At 37.5% G+C, this 23368-nt stretch overlaps 1 protein-coding gene across 2 annotated transcripts in view; it reads right to left on the bottom strand.

The window, feature by feature from the left end:
- Window positions 1–23368, bottom strand: part of EPHA3 (EPH receptor A3) — a 205013-nt gene that overhangs the window by 19495 nt on the left and 162150 nt on the right. For both annotated transcript variants that reach the window (XM_027660003.1, XM_027660004.1), the window contains exons 8-13: window positions 22835–22937; window positions 22319–22386; window positions 17875–18000; window positions 13726–13911; window positions 9871–9932; window positions 7361–7570 (exon numbers count right to left, since the gene is read on the bottom strand). In XM_027660003.1, the coding sequence (XP_027515804.1) occupies window positions 7361–7570; window positions 9871–9932; window positions 13726–13911; window positions 17875–18000; window positions 22319–22386; window positions 22835–22937 (755 nt within the window). The remainder of the gene's footprint in view (window positions 1–7360; window positions 7571–9870; window positions 9933–13725; window positions 13912–17874; window positions 18001–22318; window positions 22387–22834; window positions 22938–23368) is intronic.

The following is a 23368-nucleotide window of genomic DNA, read 5'->3' as shown; positions in this document are numbered from 1 at the left end:
CTGTTCCAAAGGTGCCTGAGACAGTCATGGGAAGACAGGTTTGGATGGGGTCATCTGTGCAGAGACAAGAGGGCAAAAATGTCACCTGAGGAAGTGGCTTTGAACACATTTTACAGTCATAAGACAAGCAAGCCATCATTAAATGATGTAAGAAGAGAATTGAAGGTACCAGTACAATTAACACTGCACTTGGGGGAACATCTCTCCCTGGTTATGGCCACCACTTGGTGTCATAGTTAAATTAGTAAAATGTACACAAGCAACCTCAGGCTGAGTTTCTGGAACATGAAAATTAGAGGAAAGAGACAATTTCCAATGGTGCCAGCTTTTGTAGAGGTTTTCACTACTGATTTCTGAGTCAGACATGAGAAAATCGAGTTCTAAAAGACAGTGGTGCAAAACTTGTGACTGAAAATTCTGGAGTGAATATATCTGAATACAGAAAACTGTAAAAGTTTAAAGTTGTTTCCAGTTCTAGGGGACACAAAAAGTACAGAATATATTCTGAAGATTTCACACTAGACTAGCTATTTGCAGTACCTCTCCAGGCCCCATTATACCACAGTAATACACCTATCCTCACAATAACCTGTGTGGGAAGGGAGTGCTCAAATTTTCACTGAGTAACCAGCAAGAAAAAAAGATTTAAATATATTAATGCTTTGCCTACACTCCCATACAATGTACCTGCACTGAGGATAGCCATACACTCACCAGCTTTATATGGACTAGCTTGGTTAAGAATAGAAATGCAGACAGTGTTAATTAGAAACCTAAACGCAGTCTAAATACACTGAAGCCTAAGCATCTTCATTTTCATGGCTAATATTGCCCAAATTAAATTAAGTATAAGCAACACAGGCAGGCCTGACTCAGGCCACAATTTACACCCCCAAAATGTCACTATATATGTCTTAGAGGCTTGGCAAAGCTCAGGGAGGGAATTATCTTGGCATACAGATTTTGTGGATCCCATTCTATTTATCAGGCTCCCTACCAAAAGGAAAACCTTTATTTCACACTCAACCCTTAAAATTTGGTAAACACTGAATTGAGACGTGAACTTGTGGACCAACAAATAGAACAGAGAAGATAATTGGCAGTATTTGAAACCACCATTTTATCACTGAAGCCAGATGAAGAGCTATTAGATGATGTTCTTTAGTCACGAAAAGTACATTGTATTTTCTATTCATTATAAATTTATTCACCATTTTCAGTGCTGCTCCAGAAAATTACCAAGAACATAGAAATGACTGTATTAATAAGAAATATTATACTTTCTTTACAAATGTCCAGGGTCCCTCAGTGAGTCCAAGGCACAATCAAGAAACAAGGGAAGCTCTCCTGTATCCTAGTGTTTTCACAACAAATCCTCTTACAGTTTTAGACGTTGGGCTGATAAAGACATCAATAGCTCTTTTTCAAACTTTTTTCTACACATACTAATAGTGAACTCTGATTTCCAATAATTAATGTCAGTTCTAGGGGGATGCCATACCCTAAATTTACACAAAACCCCCACCACATCTGCCAGGCCAAGGTGCCTTGAGTTTGGAGTTTTCAGAATATTGCTCCTCAAAAAACTGATTTTCCACGGGTGGCTTCAGGCTCACTTTTTTAATTTCATGTTAAGATACAAAAATGAAGCCCTTCTTGCATAACCCTAGAGAAATAATTGCCAGATACCACACACAAAAATGTGCTCAGGGCTAGAATATGAGAGCTTTAGACAAGGGCAGGAAATATCATATTTGATAAAAGGTCTTTACCTTTGTAATCTTATGTAAAAAGTCATTTATGCAATTGGAGAAACACATTTACAAAAAAATGACATTAATTAGTTTCCTAACATGTTGGGTCTGCTTTATTGCAGAAAGATTACCAATTCAATGAAACCAAGTTCTTCTGGCTTAGCTTTGCTGAAAAAGGAAAGTACATCAACCCCAGATTCCATTACAAGGAGTCAGTGGCTTTCAAATTTTCTGTGCTAGGTCTCAGTTGTAATTCTATACAAGCAGATACATGTAGCATTTCCATAAACAAGACAAAAATAAGAAGAGTATTAAAATGTAGTTAAAAAAAATCAACTGCCACTGAGTAGAGTATAAAACTTTTATTTTGCTATTCTGCTCTCAAATTTATCATAAAAATGTCAATCTTATATTTGGTTATTTTTCAATAATTTCAATAACAATAAAAAAGTCTGATAAATACTTTTTAGACAAATAAGCATTTCAACAAAAAGCAATTGCTCCCAAAGGATTACGCAACATTCATGTTTTAGCAGATGTCCAAATATGTAGAAGATCTGAAGAGTTTTATCTAACTAAATGCATGATTTTCTACTGCCGTTTCCTTTGAAAATTGTAGTGCTTGCTGCATTTCATATACTCTACTTTAAAATCAAAACCCATGATCATTCAGCATTAGACAATGCCTTTGCATTTCTCTCCCTTGTTTTTGAGAAATGCTCAACTCCTTTGAACAAATATAACATTTCCATTTTTCTGCTTTACCAGAAATCAGGATATTCTTTGTAATATCCTTTACCAATATCAAAGATATCTTACATAATTTACCTTCACATAAATAAAACCAAACACTTTCTCCTAGACCAGAGAGTTGAAGATGGAAAAACTAGGCTCCCAAATGTGTTTCTTTCCTTGTCTCTTATTTTTTTATTCCCCTTTTTCCCAGTCTCCTAATATTTAAATTACTATCATGACATCTGCTAATACTTGTAATATATCTAGTGATTATTTTTCTAAGATAAGTACAGGTTGTATATATTTTTGTCATAGTCTCCCTTTAAGGCCGTGCTTATCATGAAGCCAACTACGCGGTCCGAATTTGAGTAGAAAGAAGGCTTTAGTATTAGAAATTGTAGGAGTTTGTTACTGCAGCTCAGAAAGCCAGGCAGTCTAGGTCAGAGAACCTCTCTCAGGGTTTGAAATCAGTGAGCCAGCAGTAACATGAAGTTTTATCTTCTGTAGATGGAGCTGTGATTCCTGCAGTATCTGCCTAGTCAACATAATTCATCTAGAGCCAATGAAGTCCTTGATTTATTTCTAGCACGTCTGGCACTCCAGCACAAGGCAGCTGTTTCCAGGACTTCATAACCTATTCCAATATTCTGATTTATAATCTGCTAGAGGGTGACTGCCACAGGCACCTAAGCCACAGGCCTGGGGAGAGAAGAATCAAGAAAAATAGATTCTAACAGAATAACCAGAAGAACTTTGCAGAAAAACCTGAAGGTAAAAGCCTGGCATTCATTTATAATGCCAGGAAATAGGATAGTTCAGGAGATATCTTGCTGGTACAGAACAAGAGTTCCAGGTGAGTGAGACGAGTCTGATTTACCCTCTCACATGTCTGAAAATTATCTGATGCTACTTGTCAGTTCCTTCCTAATGATTATTTTATCTTGAAATTATCTCCTCCTTCAGTAGCCGGTGATAACAGAGCACTGTTTCTCTACCTTGTGCTTATCAGGCAAGAGACTTTATGGGGCTTACTTTCCTGTCACACCTTTCAAAACATTCAGACTGTATTATAGTGGGTTTGCATATATAGGGAAAGCATAGCAGATTTCTGTCAAGCATTGGCTGCAATAATTTCTGCGTAACAGAAAGAACTTGTGTGTACCCTGTGGTACCCTCCTCACTCTGGCACTGTTAGCTGGGAGTACAAGCTACTGGAATACTTGCCATTCAAGCACAGTATTTTTAGAAGCGATTTACATTTAATGAGAAGTTATCCATGCAAGTGTAATAACTGGACAGTGTTTTACATTGAAATGCCATGAACACCAGTGATGTAGCTACCTATGCAAAGTTCCTCTACTGATTACCCAAATATTGTCTTTGGGAGACATAATTACAGTCCCTCTACAAGTGTGATAGCTTAAATTTACTTCCACTTCATGCTGTGCCATTAGTCCACCCGCTTGTCATACAGACATCTAAAAATAATAAGGATAAAACAGATCAATTTGACAATGACAATTTTAATACAATCTTGGCCTTTCAATTAAAAGTGAATAGATATGGAGGATGGAGATAATTACAGTACATCCCCTCAGGCACAAAGACTCAGTAAAAAAAAAAATCCAAACAGTCAGTCAGCCTGATTCTCATTCTGGCTTTGCTTCTGTAAGCAGGCAGACCCCAGGTTGCCAAAGGTCTTTTGTGGTATTGTCAGTGACAATAATTCAGGAGGTAAAAAATGACCCTGTCAGGTAGGAAAGTTTCTTACAACTTCTGATTTCCTGAATTTCACATGTGCACTTGTGATCTCTGCGTTGTCCCTCAGACTTCTCGTACAATACCACGAATATCAGAGATTATGCATTGATATACAAAGGGATACATAAAGTATTGATATATAAAAGGATACATGTTCATTTCCTTTATGCAAAGCTTCAGACATTGCTTCTGAGAACAGCACAACATAAAATGTCACCCGGTCAGTGGTGTGTACTGAAAGCCTGAGGGGCTTGACTGGGCTTTTTGGGGGTAGATCAATCCTCACATGCAATTATGAATTAAAGCAATGGGATCACTCTCAGGCTTTGACATTTACAGGTGGAAAACTGGGGTAGAAAAGGAGCCTGAATATATGAACCCTCCATCTTTGCAGCTAACTCTGTAAATTTGCCTACTACCACTGATAGTAAATGGACAACTGGGAGTAGGAAAAGGTGGAAGGGAGGAAAAAATCTGTACCCATCAATATAATACAAACTCTTTAATGTTTGAAATTACATCTATAATTTAGATTTTTTTTTTTGTCTTTTCAAAGATCTTCTGAAGTAGTTGTCATCCTTTATTTTTAAAGGCATGAAATAGTTTGGGATGATGTCATTGTTTTAAAAAGTGTCAATATTTTTGTCTTGGCTTTGTCATATAATTAGGGCTTGCAAAATGCACTAAGAGCAGCCTAGGAAATGGTCTCATCTTTTGTGATATGACTAAGCAGCAGGAACATGAACTACTCAGCTTTCTGCTGGTAGAGTTGAAGCTCTGTTTCCCACTTGTGGTCCCCAGTTGCTTAAGCTGGAGATCAAACATCCCCATGGAAATGCTTGACACATATGTAAGATTCACTTCAAAGGAAATTAGGTCAAAAAATGAATAGAAAATAGCCTTGTTTTTCTCACAGAGCCAGGAATATTGATATATAAAATTCCAGATATATAAAATATAGCAGAGGTATATTCATAACAACTACCTTTGAAGAAAATTACATTTATACTAGGTTGTATTTGAAGGTTTTAATTACCTGAGCGTCTTCCTGCAGCAGTTTGCACATACACCGTAAATGCCAGATGGAGTTTACTAAACACAGATGATTACACTTCACAAAATAGTTGTTTCCATCTGATTTCACTATCTAATTGCAAAGAGGCAGGTAGGTTTAGGAAATAGGTGACATGAGATAAATATGCTGTGCTTGGTACTGGGCCAGATTAGTGTCCTGTTTGGGCACCACATTTAAGGAAAATGTAGTGAAATTGAAAATAATCTGAAAGAGACCAGCAATCACAGTAAGTTTGGGAAAAATTGTTTAGAAAATAAAAGAATAGAGAGATGTGGGTGAAGAGAACAGCATTCTCCATGCATCTAAGTAGATGTTTTAAGGGCGAGATCAATCTACTGCCCATGGCAGTGGTGGCAGGACACAGAGTAGTTGCCTTAGTACATCCTGGGGGAGGGATGTCAAATCTGTGACTAGATAAATACTAAAAATACTGTACTTAAAATTGCTTACTTTGGGGGGCAGTAACACCCACTACTTCCACAAGAGTTTTTAAGAATAGAGTGGGCAACAATACACCTCTGCCTGGACACAACAATACACCTCTGCCTGGACTACAGGTCGTTTTCTCTTGAGGAATTCTAGCATTCCATGAATATTTACTTATTAATGCTGAACCTATACTGGGTATGAAAACTGCGTTCCCCTACTAATGTCTCTTTATATTAACCATGACAGATCTCTGCAGACAGTTTTCCAAAGTGCTATATGTTGCATATTACTAACAACATGACAAAGCTTATCAGACGTCAAAGAAAACACTGAAAGGTCAAGTAAAGAATAGAGTCTTTATGCCTGGTAACTTATGAAAGTATGATGGATAAATATTTATCTATAAACGTATGTACATATAATATGTAAGAAAACAGCTAGGATTTCTTTAGTCATTTGTCACAGGTTATTTTATTTCAGTGATGAAGAAGACAGCAATGAAACCACTACAATAATTGATTGCTCCTGTCAGTGTTCAGGAATGAAGGAAGCCCTAGAAAATCCACATTAAGATTGCGCTGATACTCTCTAATCTGGTTTGTACAGTAAAGATGAGATGATTACCAGGAGCAATGCAAATTATTCTTGACTAAGATACTGGATATTAATGTCCTTTTTTCTGAAGTTAACAAAACCCACTTGCAATAGCATTAAAGGGGACAATCAGATATCCCAGTGTAATATCCATGCATACAAAGCTAAAGCCTTCCACAATAAACCAGCAGCGTTATTCAGATGAAAACCAGAGGTGCAGCAAAAATGTATTCAGAATACACTGTGGCTTTCCTGAACTTTTCCTAAGCTAACACTATAACTTCCAGGGAGCTTTTCAGACAGGATAAAATTCAGAAAAGAAAAAAGCAGCAGACTACATTGTGGACAGTCCCCTATCTGATAAAAGCTTCTGTAAAGATAAAACAGAGCTAAGTCTTCTTGATATCATTACCTCTCCAAAAGACAGGTAACATTTTGTATATATGATATAAGAAGGAGACAGTACAGGAGGCTTATTACACTGTTAAACAAGATTTATTTTTTTGTTTTACTCAAGTTTTTACTCAGTTAGAGGTACAATAGCAGGTAGAACTGATAAACCCTTGAAGAACAGGGATATCAGTATGATCCAATCACATATATGTCTCATCATGCTAGAAGACACACACACAAAAAAACTAGATGGGTAGGTTGTTTTTTTACTGTGTGAGAATTAAATCAGCAGTGCAGCTAAATGTGCTCAAAGCACACATGAAGTTTTAGATTATTGGGTGCCAAACCCGCCTTAATTATGGTGTTCACTCCTTTACACATCCAGAAGAAGAAGCTGAGACGAGAATTTTGCATACTTTAAAAAAGTAGTCTACCAACAGAAATTATATTTTTTGCCTTCTATCTTCTCTGAGACATGAAATAAAAAATAGCTGTGATGAGCTTCTGGTTTATTGAATGTCTCTCGCCTCTCCAACACAGCCTCAGGGACTCCATCACATTTCAGCCTTTGTCACCACCAACAAGAATTTTCAAAGGACAAAGAAACACCGAAACTCACCCTTGTGGTGTAAGCAGCTTCTGGGTCATCTTCCAGCACACGAGAGAGACCAAAATCTGAGACTTTACACACTAGGTTACTATTGATGAGGATATTACGAGCAGCTAAATCTCGATGGACGTAACCCATGTCGGACAAATATTTCATGCCAGATGCGATGCCTCGGAGCATGCCCACTAGCTGGATGACTGTGAACTGGGCATCATGTTTCTGGAAAACATTTGAAATGTCATTTCAAAGACTGCTCATGTTCCTCTGCACACAGAACTTTTGATAGAGACCCTGGAAGCTCCCCAGTGAAGAGCTCATGATCAGGCGTTGTGATTTAAATGCCACATGTGCAACCATGTTGAGCTGAGGGGGATAATCTCCCAGGTAGCTGAGGGAAGGGGACAGATCTGAAATTCAGATAAAAATTCATTTTTCCCCTTCTTGCTGTCATCAGAATTTTAACTTCCTAGATGGGAACTAGATGTGTGAAAGCAGCACATAAATCTAAGTTGTGTTTGCTCCTGAGACTGGAGCATCAGGACATAAGAGAAAGAGATGTCCAACTTCTCTGAAAGGTCATAGGAATTTTCAGTGAAAATCCCAGCCTTACCCGACGGACTAATGAATGTTTTCTACTACACAAGAATTTTTTTTTTTTTTAACAAAAGCAAATGCTGATCTGAGTCAGTGGTTTTCAAATTCCATTAACTTTAAACTAATTCCTCAACTTTTTCCTCAACTTCAGGAACACAAAAATTAAACACACTGTGACTTCGCCTAGAAACCATATATTTCTAATCATCGACTCCTAGGTGCATGGTTTAAATCTCCCAGCTTTTATTAATCTCTTTGTTAACATCCAGCTTGGATATTGATACATAGTTACATAGACAACAGGACAACAGTATGTCACAGCCCAGCTCTCAGATGAATTCCCCAGCGCTGTAAATGTATCATCATGGGCACCTCTCCAACCCTTCCTTCTTCTGCTTCCAGATTTTTATTAAATGCATAGGAGCTGGTTCTGCCATGTGAGGTGATCTCACATGAATCAGTCTGCAAGACTGACTGAATTCATCTAGTTTTTGATTAGTATACTTAGGGGTAATATTAGCATTGTAAACATTGGACAAATATATGCAGCAGATGCTTAAAGAGTCTCTCAGAACTCCCCTTCATGAAGAAATTAATTATTTTAAAAGACTCTTAGCAGCTCCCTGTCATGAAACCTTTTTTTTAGAGCCAACACAAGAGAATTTATACAGACCCTGAAAAAGATTTAGCTAGAAATCAGGTTTCTAAACACGAACAGAATCAGATGATCAGAGAGCCTTTCCATGGCAATGGGGAAAGCAAACTAACTAGTTTCAAAAGGCATTTATTAAAAGGGTTATATGCCCTGATTTGCCTTTGATATTAATGAGTCACAAGATTCTTATCTATGCTTCCACACAACAGAAGTAAAAAGAAAATCACACTCCAACGAACGAACAAGTTGAACAACTGTTCTGTACAGTCAGAAATTATTCTGCTTTCCTCAGAGCTTTCTTCAAGTATTTTAAGCCTAAACAAAATATATATAGTTCAGTACAGATATATTTCGTTCAGCCACACTGACACATTATTTATATGTATTTTACATGCTCCAGTGGACAACATAACATATATAGTACATACTGAAACTAAGGTTGACAATGTATCGCCTTTTGGGGTTAAATGTCTAGTTCAATGTTATGAATTTGGGGGATAATGTCACTCAACCGTGGCAGAACCAAAGCAGTCTCCCAGCCACAGCTGAGTTTGCCCTAACAAATTAAAATTAAACTAGTGTTTCCCTTCAGATGGGATTTCATTTCTTCTACACTTCTTGTTTTGCCACAAGTAAATCTTGGTGACACAGGGAGTGCTCAAATTTTTTTAGGCTCCCTACCAACTTTGACAGAAAACAAAGATAAATCAACAGCATTATTAGTATGCCTAAGGTTAGAGAAAGAAAACAGGACAATAAACTTTGCTAGCTAAACATATCTAACATCCTCAGGGAAGGGGTTATTCCCTAAACTTTTCATATTTAGGGAAACAGCTTTTGACTCAGTACTATTGGTTTACTGATAAAATTTCCACGAATCTATTCATTTCGGAAATCACTTGCTAAGACATAGAGGTTGCCAACAAATAAGCATAAGTGCATTAGAGATGTAATTCAGCCTTCAGAAAAGCATTTTCCTTTTTGTGTGCCAGAATGCTGTTCTGTTTTGTTCATTTTTAAAAGATTTGACATACCAGTGAAACCAAAATTGTCTTTATTTTTTAATAATGTTTACTGTAAGCAGTCAAAATCGACCTGAAGATCCCTACCTGGCTTTCTGAGCACATCACAATACACACCAACCCAAATGAAAATAATGAAGTATCAAGCAACAAGAGCTGATGATGAATCAGAGTAGAGTGGCAGTAATTTCAGAATAAGTTCAGAAGAAGAGCCAGTTCTGCACCGTTCAGCTTTCTATTGCACTTACCCGTAGGAAGCTGTCCAAGGAACCATTTTCCATATATTCAGTAACAATCATAACTGGTTTACCTGCAAATAGATTACAGGGGTAAGGCATTTAAAATGAATACATAATGACCAGTAAAAACAAGCATTTCAGAAATGCTCTCAGACCTTCCAAACCCCAAGGATAATTTTACATTTAGAAAGAAATTAAAAGATGTATGGGCAAACTAAACAACATAATTGTGATTCCCCTGATGTCAACAGAAATATAGTGATTTCAGCATAAACTGATACGAATTTTAGCAACTCAGGTCCCTGCTAATATTTTACCATCATACAGATTTTATTATTTCATAATATTTTCTAAAGCTTTGTTTATTTTCTCTTTGTGGTAGAGAGGGAGAGGTGGGTAAGGGCATGAAGTCATTTAAGGAGATGAATTATTATTTCACATATAATACAGGAAGAGGCATCTGGCCATAAAATTATGATTAAGGCCTGTACATTGTATAGCAGTCATGGTGAAATTTTAACTCCTAAAACTGAACAGCATGATGCTTGAAAGAGGTATTCAGTTTAACTAAAAACAGGAAAGTCATTAACAAAGCAAAGTAAATGGTAACAACTCCTTTTTCTGCTGGTTTTTCAAAAATACAGATTCTACAGATGGAAATACTTGAAAGAGAAACAGTAGTTTCAAAGAATAAGCTTAATATAATGACAAGACAACTCTTTGTCCCCTTTACATGGATTAATAGGTTCAAATATCTACTTTCTGTGGTGCAAATGCGTTATATCATTTATATATGACATATGACACATATATCATATCTGTAGTCATCAATTAACTACTAGGAAATACTCTGCCCAAAACATTATTCTTGAATTATAAAGGAGATGGTACAGATAAAAAATCTAACAATGGAAAAGCTAAAAAAAAAATTTAAAACAAAAAAATCTGTTTGTGCTTTCTCTTGTTAGCAAGAAATGCATATTTCAAGCAAAAGTCCCTAACCTGCAGTTTGTGTGTAATGTTACCCCAAAGGGATTTCTGGTAACACCCAGAACATGCTGCTGGACCTTTCCAATGAGGCTCTCCAAAGCTTTCTATGATAAATCCACGTACGTCAAAACCAGGAAACATTTGTCTGGTTTCTGTACAAACTCAGTCAATTTTATGAGACTTATCAGAAGACTTAAATTAGAGTAAGAAGATATGGTTTTCAAACTATTACAGGAGCATCTTCCTGCCTTGTTCACCCTAAGCACAGGGTTTCACTCTCATTAAGTTGGAAATGTGCCCACAATAAGAAGTACATGCTCTGAAACAACAAGCTATAGCTTTAAAAGAACATTTTGCATTCATTTATCAAAGGAGAGCCTTTTATACATGATAACAAGTTGTGTCAACAGTGTTGCCGAAGTTTATTATACTAACAGGCTACAAATTGCTGTAAATTATTAGCAAACTAAGCAGAACATGCATGCTAGTTATTAAGAATAAGGCCTACAGTGTGCCCAGGAGAGCAGGGCAGCAGCAGGAAGATGTAGAACTGAAATCCATGAGAAGCAGAGGAACAACTCTGCACTGGAGCAGAGGACTTCTCAAACTAAATGGTCCTGTTAGGGGGATTGTGACAATTGCAGTCATCAGGAGTTGCTTTAGAAGATCTGTTTACTGTGAAAAGTGAATTATTGTCTAAAGTAAAAGAATTACTAAGGGCCACCTGTTAAGCAAAATTTGGTTAATGAAGAAAAGGTCATATCTCCTGTTTATCATGCATTACCTGTGCTGAGAGTGAACCATCATATACTCCACAGGCTCTCTACTGACTGCACATATACTAATGCCTTTTAGGTGTGATTTAATAGCTATTATTAAAAAGTATGAACACTTGTTAACTTATTCATAGAGTATATTGGTTTGTTTAAAAAAAACCCCAAAACGAATTCAAATCCCACAAGCTTCTTGTCCTTCTATCACCCCACAGAATGTTAAAGAAATTAAATTATTAACTTTACTTGCAGCAAAATGGAGACAAATAGCTCCAGAGCAGATTTCTCAACTCCTGTACTGAAGCTGTCTGGAGAGGGTGGTATATTCCTGAGGCTTTTATTGACTTCACTTGGGAATATTCAGAGCTTGCTGTCCCACACATAGATGTGATAGGTAGCGGGCACTCCTGACTCCCCCAAGCAGACAGGACTCTGCTGTGAATACAGCTGAGTAGCAAACTCACTCACAGTCACTCATACAGAATACAGATAGAATTAGTAATGCACGTTCAAGAACAATACACAAATTCCTGCATGAACAGCAATTAAATTATTTTCTCAAGTGCTCCAGGAATACAAAATGTAACAAAATAGATTTTAGCTCAGCTGTGTACAGAGTGATGCTGGTGTTTCAAGTGATTTTGTGACTGTAAATCTTATTCTGACTGTACAAAGCGTGTGTCATTACAAAGCAGGAGGTAACCTTCATTTACACAGGTAGACCTGGCAGCCCTTTCCTAATAGGGCTGTGATACCTAAGATAACGAATAACTTCTTTGTTATTTAAATCAGCAAAGTAGACTTTCATGAATCACACCTAGAGAAGTCATTATTATTATAATTATAATTATGTATCTTCATAACATATAGGGTTTTACATACCTGTCACTAATTATTTTTAGACATAAACTGGTGGGGTTTTTATTTTATATGTTTTTTTGCAGTAGGCTATTAAATTCTTTCATACCTATGTTTTTGAAACCTTGAACCAAGCAATTAAAAAAAAAACAACCAACTTTAACAAAAACCCAAAGGTATGTTTAGGAAATGCCTTTAAGTAAACATATCTATATAATCACAGAAATAAAATCAATATTACTACCGACAGCTTAAAGCCCCAAGACTTTTTTTTTTTGAGATTTTTACTAAGATGTCTAAATTCTGGAGCATCAGGATCTTTAAAAGCCTAATACTTGTACATACTGAATATACATGGAGTACTTCTCCTCTGCATGAAAACCATGTAGGAAAAAGGTTTGGAATCATTTAATAATTTCCTACTACCAGTTGTTGCACCCAGGTAGGCTGTTCATTAATTTCTGCTAATGACGAACCTAATGATTTAGCTGAGATCAGACCATAGCTCTTCAATGCATTTAGGAAACCTTCACACCTCAGACTCCACAACTCCTACCAGGTTATCAGCCACAGCCTCTTGGCCATTTTGTAGCAATTTGTAGCTTTGGAGTTTATTAACCTGTCAATTTATTATTGAGTTTCTGTGTTCTTCAGAAATGATCCCTTTTCTTCCACTTGGGTATATTGTTTTTCAAGCAGACTACTTTTATTCCCCCATTTTCCTCAGCTCATCAAGCTCCTTTTTCCTCCACATTTGCTATATTTTTTTTCAAGAAGACTACTTTTATTCCCCAATTTTCCCTGGTTCACCAAGCCAGGGTAGTTCTAAATTCTTTTCAAAGTTCTCAGTAGCCTGAGAGCAGCAATACAGTGCAGGTCATGCAGCTGCTCTGCGGGCAATTGCCTCAAACCCCACTCCTCATTGGATCCATCAGTGTGGGTTTCACATGGGTGTTTTCACATGGGTAATTTGTTTTTCCTGCTTTTGAGGAAATAAAATATACATTGTAAAAGACAAGCTGTGTATTTCTGCTGTTATCTCTTTTGGAGGATGTTTGGTACATATTGGCATGGTCATAACATCAGCATTTCTGGAGGGGTTTGCAGAGCAAAATTAAAAAAGAAATTATTTAGGGTGTTTTTCTGCTTTTTTCTGAATGATCAGCAAATGACAGAATGATTTAGGCTTGGAGGTACCTCATGACACTTCCCATGCAAACCAGATGTCCCTGTCATATCTTACTTTTAGTGACGACTCCTTCTAGTCGGATGATATTGGGGTGGTCAAACTGTCCCATGATACTTGCTTCCCCCAGGAAGTCCCTCCTCTGTTTTTCTGTGTAGCCAACTTTCAGAGTTTTGATAGCGACTGAAATTTCCTTTTTAGAAGGCAGCTTTAGGCGTCCACTGCACACTTCTCCAAATTCCCCTGAAAAAAGAGTGGAAAGGCGACAAAAGCTGAAATGTAGTTATTTCACGGGGATTTAAGAATGAAGACTTAGCCTTCAGCAAAAGCCCCTAAAAAGTGGTGTTCCCTGGTAGGCCACAGATCGTCACTCCAAAGGGGCCTTTTGTCCAAACTGCTTCACATTATCATCCTTGGGTTCCCCAGCTCTCAAACTGGACAATGTCACTTATTTACTCTGCATATCCAGGTGACTGCAGAGCAGAGGAATGCATATATGGGATCAGAAAATTCCCCTTCTGCTTTTGTTGATGCACTTTGAGAGAGCAGCAGGAGCGTTAACTGATTAAGAAGTATCAGAATGGCAGAATAGTTGTGCATCCTTGTGAACACTAAACTGTGTTTCTACCAAACTGACAGTACAGTTCCAAGTTACTTAACTTCTGAAAGCCAAAATAACTAGTATACTTTATCAAGAGCAAATGCTGCTTCAGTTCAAATACCAAGCCCAGCCCAGTACTGCTAGAGTTCCACAAAAAAAGGAAGACCAAAGAACATCTTGAAAACAGAAGGAATGGGGGAAAAAAGGCTTGAAATAAATCTTGTAGGGTCCAGCTTCATATTCCATTTTCTTGATTTTTTTAATGGTCCAAAAAGCTATATCAAGTTAAGCTTTTAAAACTATTGTTCAGTTACTGTCAATGGAGAAAATAGTTATGATTTCAGCAAGCAGTCCAGCAATCAATCCTTCATTTAAAACCAGAATTGTATATCTGATATTGGTTTAACTTTTGTGAAGGAAAAGTTAAACCCATTTAGCCATGGCTGAACAGTTTAGAACTTGAGTGATTAATCAGATGCCACAAGTACTTCAAGGCTAGAGGATGCTTCAAGAAAAAAAGGTTGGACCCTTTCTAAGGACTGATTTTAAGAGATGAGGATGATGGCTTTTCATACAAAGCCTTCCTGAGGTGTTTATTTTTAATTATGCTACACACATAAATATAAACCTGCCCTGCAGACTGATGTGTCTATTTACATGTGGAAGGCAAACAGGTATTGTTTAGGAGTGCTGTTCATGATATAAAGATTTCTCTGCAGGAGATCCTAATTTCTTTTTAAATGGGCTACTTAGTACACCAGTGAATGGCATTTGCTGTAAATTTACGGGACCAGGGAACCAGTAAAGGAAGACTCTGAAATCAGCTTCCTTTGCTGTGTTTTAAAGTCTGATTGTACTGCTGTGCACAGAACTCCCTCAGAGTTGGAGAGGCATCAAAGCTGAATGTTTCATAAACCTCCTGAACATCAGTGATGCTCTAATCCTCACTGAGGCACTGCAAACTTTCCCAATAAGTTCATGGACAGGTAGGCCCTAAATTATTGAAATACTCTGATCAATAAGATGTTATGCTACAAGTATATTTCAGCTTGGAAAGAAAAGCAAATTCTTACTTCCTTGTTCAGCAAAGTACATCTTTTAATCTACCCCAAATTAAGAAAGTACTTTCTGTAGTATTATTTTACAATCCAACTGTATTTAAACTCCTTCAAGTGATTTGCTGAACTGAATCCATAAAAACAAGTGAGTTATTTTAAAAAAATTACTGTAAAGAAAAATCTGAAAAAGTGGCTCCTGACCTTGATTTTCTCATGCTTAGGTTCCTACTAAAATCCCTTGTGTTTTTCTTGAGGTTCTTTTGGACAAGAGTATTTCCTTATTGCACTAGTGTATATCTTCAAAGCTATGTAAGCTGCCCTCTATTCTCAGAGACTTCTGCTAAAGCTGTGAAAACCACTTGGAAAAGTACTTCTGAATATCAAGATTACTTGCCTGACTTGAAGGTCTCATTACTTACGTCACACTCCAACACAGTTAAATGAATCCCTTCTTTTCAAATCACTGTCTTTTTATGATTTCATTCACACTTGTGTTACAAAGGACAAGGGCAGGAAAAGACCAAGTCATTCACTCAAATAAGGCATTGACTCAAGCAAGAGGCAGGAAATGCCTTTCTGTTTTTTGGGGAGGAAAGAAGTGTTCCTGAAGAAGCTGCCTCAGAGCCACTCATCTGAATGTAAAAGCTACTACGAGTTGAGTGTGACAGCAGTGTAAAGGAATAAACTCATTTTGGACGCTTCCAGCACTCTACAGCCTGATTTTCATCTGTTCTCCCCTGCTTGGTTCTTCCTGTTCGCATCTCTACCAACTGGTAACAGGAAATGCTAACAAGAATGCCATATGTACTTCAAGCTACAGAAATCTGAGTTATGGTGTCCAAAAATGGCATTATTATATCTTGAGTCCATGTTGCTTCATTGTGGAGGACCTACAGGAACCCTCTGTCACTTAGCTGGTTACAGCATGGTGCTAATAATGCCAGGCTCAATCTCCACGTGGGTCATTCAATTAAGAGTTGGACTTGATGATCCTTGCGGGTCCTTTCCAACTCAGAATCTTCTGTTATTTTCACTGGAATGGAGCAAAGAGACTTACTTTTAAAACACCTGACTCCTTTACGACATACTCCTTTTATGAAGTTTCTCAGAAAACTCTTACTCCATTTACAATGGCCATATTTGGCAAATTTTGGTTTACTTCTTATTCTAATGTGTATCTTGATTAAAAATAGATCAGGACAACTGAACGGTAAAACATGACATATCACTTATTCTTAGAAACTTGTTTTCTAGATTCACATACCGCACATAGCCCAAATTTAGAAAGTTTACATTTGTGAGCAAAGGCTCCTGAAAGTCTTGCAAGGAAATACACTGTTCCTGGACTTAATTTTACAATAACCTCCTTCTCTATCCTTATACTAATTCTCTATTATGTGCAGTAAGCAGAGCTTTGCTGCCTTGACTGAAGATGGTGGAGAACAGTGCACTCTTGTGGGGTAAAATTAAAACCAGCAAGGAACAAAAATTCAACCTTTCCAGAAAATAACTTAACTTCAAACTACATCAGTTGAGTAGCTTCGGTAAGAGAGGATAAACATTGTTTCTTTTTTTGCTGAGTGATTCGGGAGATGCGCTGAGCACAGTAGTATGGTTCTACACTTTTTCCAACTGAAAATCTTTTGCTGTGCACTGCGAGTCTGCCTCTCACATCTCGTGATTTTAATCCAAATCATATATTTAGAGAGAAACAAAAAATTCAAAAACAAAAGAATTGGCATTTTTCAACGGATTAAAAATCAACAGTACTTCTCACAAATGCTTTAATATAGCAGGAAAGCTACCACTTCATGATCTTCTGACTCAATGAGACAATCTGCCACTTCACTTCAAGGAGGAAGCACACAACCTATCGGACTATATGTTGCATTGCAACACAGTCTCAGTGTAATGAGACTTTCTGTAATCTGGTTCCTCTGTTACAAAATCGGCTCAATTCACCATCGTTTTCTGTAGACCCAACAATCCATGGCATTTGGATGGCTCAGACGAATCAGTTATCAGACAGACAACCCCTTCTTCCTAAATCAATAATTCAAATGCAAAGCAGTGACCAAAATCAATCCAATGACCAAAGGTGACTGCAGTGTGATGGATTCATCGTGACTGGTATGAAATGAGTTTGTGGTTTCACTCAAGGCATAATAGTCAACAGTCCTTTTAAGGGGAAAAAAAAGGAAAACATCTTCACAAAGCACATTTTTTGTGCTTTGCTGACAGATTTTAAAGAGAAGCATAGAAGTGAAGCTGAACAATCTTTTTCACTCTCAACAGTGCTGCATCCAAGGGTGGTCTTGGTGTCCTTTGAAAAGCTGCCTTGCTATCTGCTTTCTTTGAGGAAAAAAAAGAAAAATAGAACTGTGTGCACTTAACTTTTCACATGCACTGAAACCAGTTGTAAATAGGACCTACTAAATTGAAGACTTTACAAAATTTTCTTTTCAGTCACAAGTATAAACTCAAAGGTTTAAAATAGTATATACAGCAAAAAAGTATCTTTAGTTCAATATATGTGGTGGTCACTACCTGCTCCAACTACTTTATCAATGGATATATTAGAAGCATCCAGTTCCTTGGCAAATTCATGCACAGCTTGATTGGGATCCTCATATGTATGCGGATCTACGTAAGTTCTCAGGCCTGGGAGTTTTACTGTGGAAAAACAAATTCAGAGAGAAAATGTTACTTAGACTTAATTAATCCTTCTAAAGAAAGCTCATGAGACAATGGAAACCAAATCAATAGGAGAAAAAGGTATTCTTCAAATCAAACTGCTTTTTATGGGTCTTCAGGAATCTTAATACAGAGTAAAACCAGAGACACTAAAGTACATCTGCACTTGTTGTATTTAACTGCTTTTCAAATATTAAAATACTACTCACCCCTCTGTGCTGCTACATTTAGATGCTGCCTTATATTGTCCTTTTTAAAGTAATGACAGGAAGGCAAGTAACAAAACGTGTTGCTACAGCCAACCTGAGAAGTGCTTACGACTATACTAAGAAGAGCCCATACTAACTCAAACTTTTTCTTTCCAAGTCCTCCAACACGAAAAAAAACTAAAAACATGAAACACGAAAAAACCACCCCTGACTCAATCTGTCTGCCAGTACATATAAGGATGTCAGAGAGTTGTTCTTAATAAAAACTGGTTCTAGTCCTCTGTCGTGGGGTATCTGTCGTATCGTTACGTTTTGGTCGGTAGAGAAAGTAGACACACACATACACGAAGAGAGAGAAGAGACAAGGGTGTCTTCTGGCTAAGCGCAGCAGGCAGTTTTATTGAGGTAGCTGGCCCCAACTTTCCCACATGCTTACTGTAAATATATTTTTACAAAAACACTCAGGAATTCACACCTGCACCCTGAAACACAGTCAACAGGCCTGTCCTTGTACTGCTTATCATCTTCTAGCCAACTCCCTAATACTCCAGGCTGCTGTGTCCATGGGAACGTTTAATTAGCCTCACTGTTCTCATGGGAAAGGCTTTATACCATTTAATATTTCAAGCTCCTCAAGCTCCAGGGGCTCGGCGGACCTGCTGCTTCCCCCCACAGTCCTCAGTTGCCCAAACATCCATGTTCTTATTTTGTCCTCCTCTACAGTTTCCTGGGCAGGGATTGTTTGTTTGCCCAGGGCAACTGCTACTTCAAACGACTGAATGATTTTAAGGGCATTTTCAAACTCTCCACATCTCTTCTTCAGCAGGACTAGAGAGGAAGAGACCATTCCCAAACTTTGCCTCCAGCAAGGATGCTGAAGGCAAAGCACAACCTCATTCCCTCTTCCTGGCTCACAGCACTGTTTGTATTTATACCCAGTGCCTTGTGCGCCTGCCTCTGTATTCATTTTATAACAGAAATATATTTTATGTACAAAAAGTGAAATAACCAGCTTGGAAGTTTTCTGCTTCTCACACAAAACCTACATTCCTCGACGTGTATTCTAGCTTTTCCTAATTATACCAGTTGGTCTCACAAAGGATATTAACTCCTCTTATAAACACCGCTTTAACCCACTCAGGAGTATCCTTTACAGCTTGGCATTATGGTACTGCATCAATTTTGACAGCTAGAATAGTTAAATCTTTTTTGCTGGGATTACACAGATGGGAAAAAAGTACCTTTGGACCATTAGTTAGAGCACACAATTGTTTTGTCAAACAATCCCTAGTGAAAAAAAATAATCAATTTTATGAAGATTTATTTGCCTCAGAATTGACAAAGAAATGACAAAACTGAGTTCCCAAGCTAACTGCCTTGCAAACAATGTAAAGAGCCATGTTCTGAACACAAGGGTTGGGTGTGCACGGCCTTAAATGCTGACTGTGTTTCCTTCAAGAGCCTGATGATTACAGAATTACTTGCAAGTAAAACAAAAAGTAATTGGCTGTATATTGCTGTTGGTTAAAGATCTTGTAAATGCTCCTTTCCTTCCATGCTGAATGCATATTACAGGCTCCCTCATACCCCCAATAAAAATAACAATTAAAAGTCTGTGGGGTTTTTGACTTCAGATTTTTAATGCTGACCCCAGAGGTTCCCAAGATCAGGTGATGGTGACTGCAAGGAGAATAATCCCTTCACACCAATAATTAAGGGCAGGCTGCATAGTAACTGGGTTCTGTCATGAAATACAGATAATAAACACGTGCACATGTGTTAAGCTCTACTACTTTACAGCTCATTCTGTGCAAACATAATAATTTACATTTTCATTTTAACAGCATGAATTGCCCTAAAGGTAGCAAAAAAATAAAAAGGGCCCAGCCAAAGAAGGCAAAGGGAGAGGATCTGAGGAGGTGAAATGTTTTTGTTCCTTTGAAGTGATATTATAGGATTTGTAATAAGGCTGCAGGGAATAGTTCATGGCTGGAGCCTTTTTAAAAGTAATTCAGAATAAACTGACTGAAATAAACCAGCTGCTGTATTTAAGATGCTGAAAATTTATGACAGCCATGGAAGTTGGTTTATCCTCTTTTAGCTCATAGGAGAAATTTTCTTATTCTTTGGGAAAGACTGCAATTTGGTAGATTAAAGCTTCAACAGCCACACACGTACATACATAGAAATCCTAACAGATAAATATCTGCAAGGTTTATAATAAATAATTTTCAAGAATTTCTCAGAGAAATACCAGGTCCATGACTGCCTCTGTTCTTACTACACAGTGAATCAGCATGGCACTGCTCAGAAAACAGTACATAAATATCTAAAACCAAATTAAAAGCAATTTAATCCACAGGAATTTAACAGTACTGACATGTTTAAGAATAGTGATTGCAACTTGCCATTGTGTGGGAGTAAAGAGAGCAAATTCTGACCTGTTATTTGTCTGTGACACTTATTTTACTGTCTGTTTTTATTTTATAACCTCATTAAATTTGGATGATGAAGCATTAATTCTATGGGGCCACATGTAACCCTATAGATTTTTTTTTTTTTGAGAATAGTTGGTTGGGCTTCATGAAGCAAATCCACTGTTCCAGCTTGAGTATCCCCTGACAGTGCTGGGGAAGGAGACACATGTTGTGGATATTCATGGTCATGGTTCCCTGGAGACAAGGATGGGCTCCAAACTTACAGCAGTAATAACTTGAACAGTCAGAGAACAGTCATGCCATTGTCATGAGGATTTGGAAGCAGTTCTAATTTCCCACTGCTGCAGGTAAATCCCTCATTAAAATGTTGATTCAATTACATTTGGTGAGGAGGCGCCTGATTATGTACCATCTCTTGCAGATGGTACAGCACCACTGTTGTGTGCAAAAAAACCCTCAAGTACATTCACCTTACAACATACTAAGCAATAGAAATATATGGTTCAACATAGTTTCCATGGTTTAGCAGGACATTCATAGCTGAAACTGTTTCAAACACAAACTACTGTTTCTTATTAAGCCCATGCTCATTAGACACCCAAAAAAGGAATTTCTGGGTCTTGGTATCTATAAGGTCGTTATCTTTGCCTGTAAAGATGAAAAAATCCAAAATGCAGCGATTAAAAAACCCCAAGAAATCCCCCCTTACTCTTGATCAGGAATTAAGCTATCAACTTATTTTCCCCTCAGCTTCTCCCGCTTCAAAACTAATTTCTTTCTATTTGAAAGAGAGAGTATGGATGGAGCTTCTCCTGGATGTGATGTTGCTCCACACTTTTCCTTTCACAGGGCATTGCTGAACAACCCAGAGCAGCCACTAATTAAGCCCCATTTAGCTTTATTAAAAATAGCTACATAAACATCAAAAATAGATGGGCTTTGGGTTCGACTTCTGAATGTGTTTCATCCAATTTTTGTGATGCAAAGACAACATAAGTCAGTGGAAAGGCTCTTTTAGTCCTGGATGAGACCCAATGAAAGCACAGACATATTTATTCTTGACAATAGGGAATCAGGACTTGAACAAAACATGTTTGTAAACAGAGCTGGATTTAAAAAAATCCCATTAATTCGAGACACTTGCTTAGCAGTTATTCTTAATTTAAGAAACTAATCTGTATCACTCCATATGTTTAGAATAATTCCAAACTAAATTATTAGTGGGTCAACTGTCAAGTAAACAATTTTCACAGTCCCTTCAGTGGTCAAGACAGTTTTAAATTAATTTTATATTTTACTTTGGGGAGGAAAAAAAAATTTCTTAGACTTTATAAAGCTGATAATGAGGAAGTTGCAGTTACACTCTGCCCTTCAGTGATGCACAGCACAATCAGTATCACATGTATTGTTTGAACATAGACAGTGATGTTTTGCTCATTGCTAACCTGAACACAGATAAAAGAATTTGAAACAAAGAATAATTGTTTGGGGAAAATCTCTTTACCCACAAGAGAAGAGATGATTCTCTTCTTATTTTCACCTTGGTTTAAGTGAGGTATGACTCTTTTTTTTTTTTAAATTGAAAAACACCAGTTATTTAGGGGATGAATTCAACAGATCTGGAGGCATTAAAAGGTTTCAGTAACTTACAATGGCCATTCCCAAAATGCAGTCTTTTCTCATCAGTGCCATGTTTGGACTTCTTGTATCCACAGAATCTACAAGCAACAGAAAAAAAAAAGTAATATAGAGAATTTTATGTGTTAACTGCAGGTGGAAACAGAATAAAATGTTTTCTCTCCACAATTAAATGCCTGTTTGAAAGTTTAATGATATTTACATTCTCTGTGCCCTATAGAGGCATGTGATGTTCTCGGGGAATTTGAGGAAATTGGCTAATGAGAGGATTTGTTGATTTTTGACCCCTACAGCTTAATTTTACAATTGCCTAAGAATGTGTTTATAGCATTTTTTAACAACTGCTGTGTGATTGGGGCTGCCTATGTTAGAGGGCTCATTACCAACTATGAAGCAGCATTTGGAGCTCCTGGGTAGCAAATAAAGGAAAAGGTTGCAAACCAGGACGACACCCAACCCGCCCGCTCACCAAAGCCCCTCAGGGAAATGGAAGAGGGAGAAAATGTGCAAATCAGACAAAAAACTAACCTCCCAATCAAGATGTACACCACAACTGTGAGCAGAATAATGGCTACTGCTGCTGAAATGGCAATCATTACCACCTGGCTGTTCTCACTGGAAATGGAGAATGCTGGAAAGTTAACACAAAAATATATATAAATAACCTTACACACACATAGCAGTGATTACACCACAATTGACATGTATATAGGGAACAGACAGGTTAAGTCGTCACTCTATAGCATTTGGTGTCCTGACAGATATTTAATCTGCTACATAATTTTTCATCAAACAAATAAATACAAGGGAAGAAAATATAAGGCTCTGACCACCTTTGACAATGTACCAAAGCTGTTTCTGCTACTGTTGATTTTTACTTGCTGACTGTAGCAACTGCTGGCAAACTGATATTTATACATACACATATACACAACTACAAACACACGTGCTGTGATGTACATATATTTTGCCATGGTCAGAAGGAATTTCTCCTTGGCAAGAAATCCCAGCCAGTCAATAATCATCACCCTTACTTTCTCTTTTTGTTTGATGGAAAGGGCT

Source organism: Corapipo altera, unplaced genomic scaffold, assembly GCF_003945725.1.
Source record: "Corapipo altera isolate COAL_440 unplaced genomic scaffold, ASM394572v1 74, whole genome shotgun sequence".
In the NCBI taxonomy this organism is placed as follows: Eukaryota; Metazoa; Chordata; class Aves; order Passeriformes; family Pipridae; genus Corapipo; species Corapipo altera.
The sequence above is the reverse complement of the archived record's forward strand: the minus strand, read 5'-3'. Positions and strand labels throughout refer to the sequence as shown.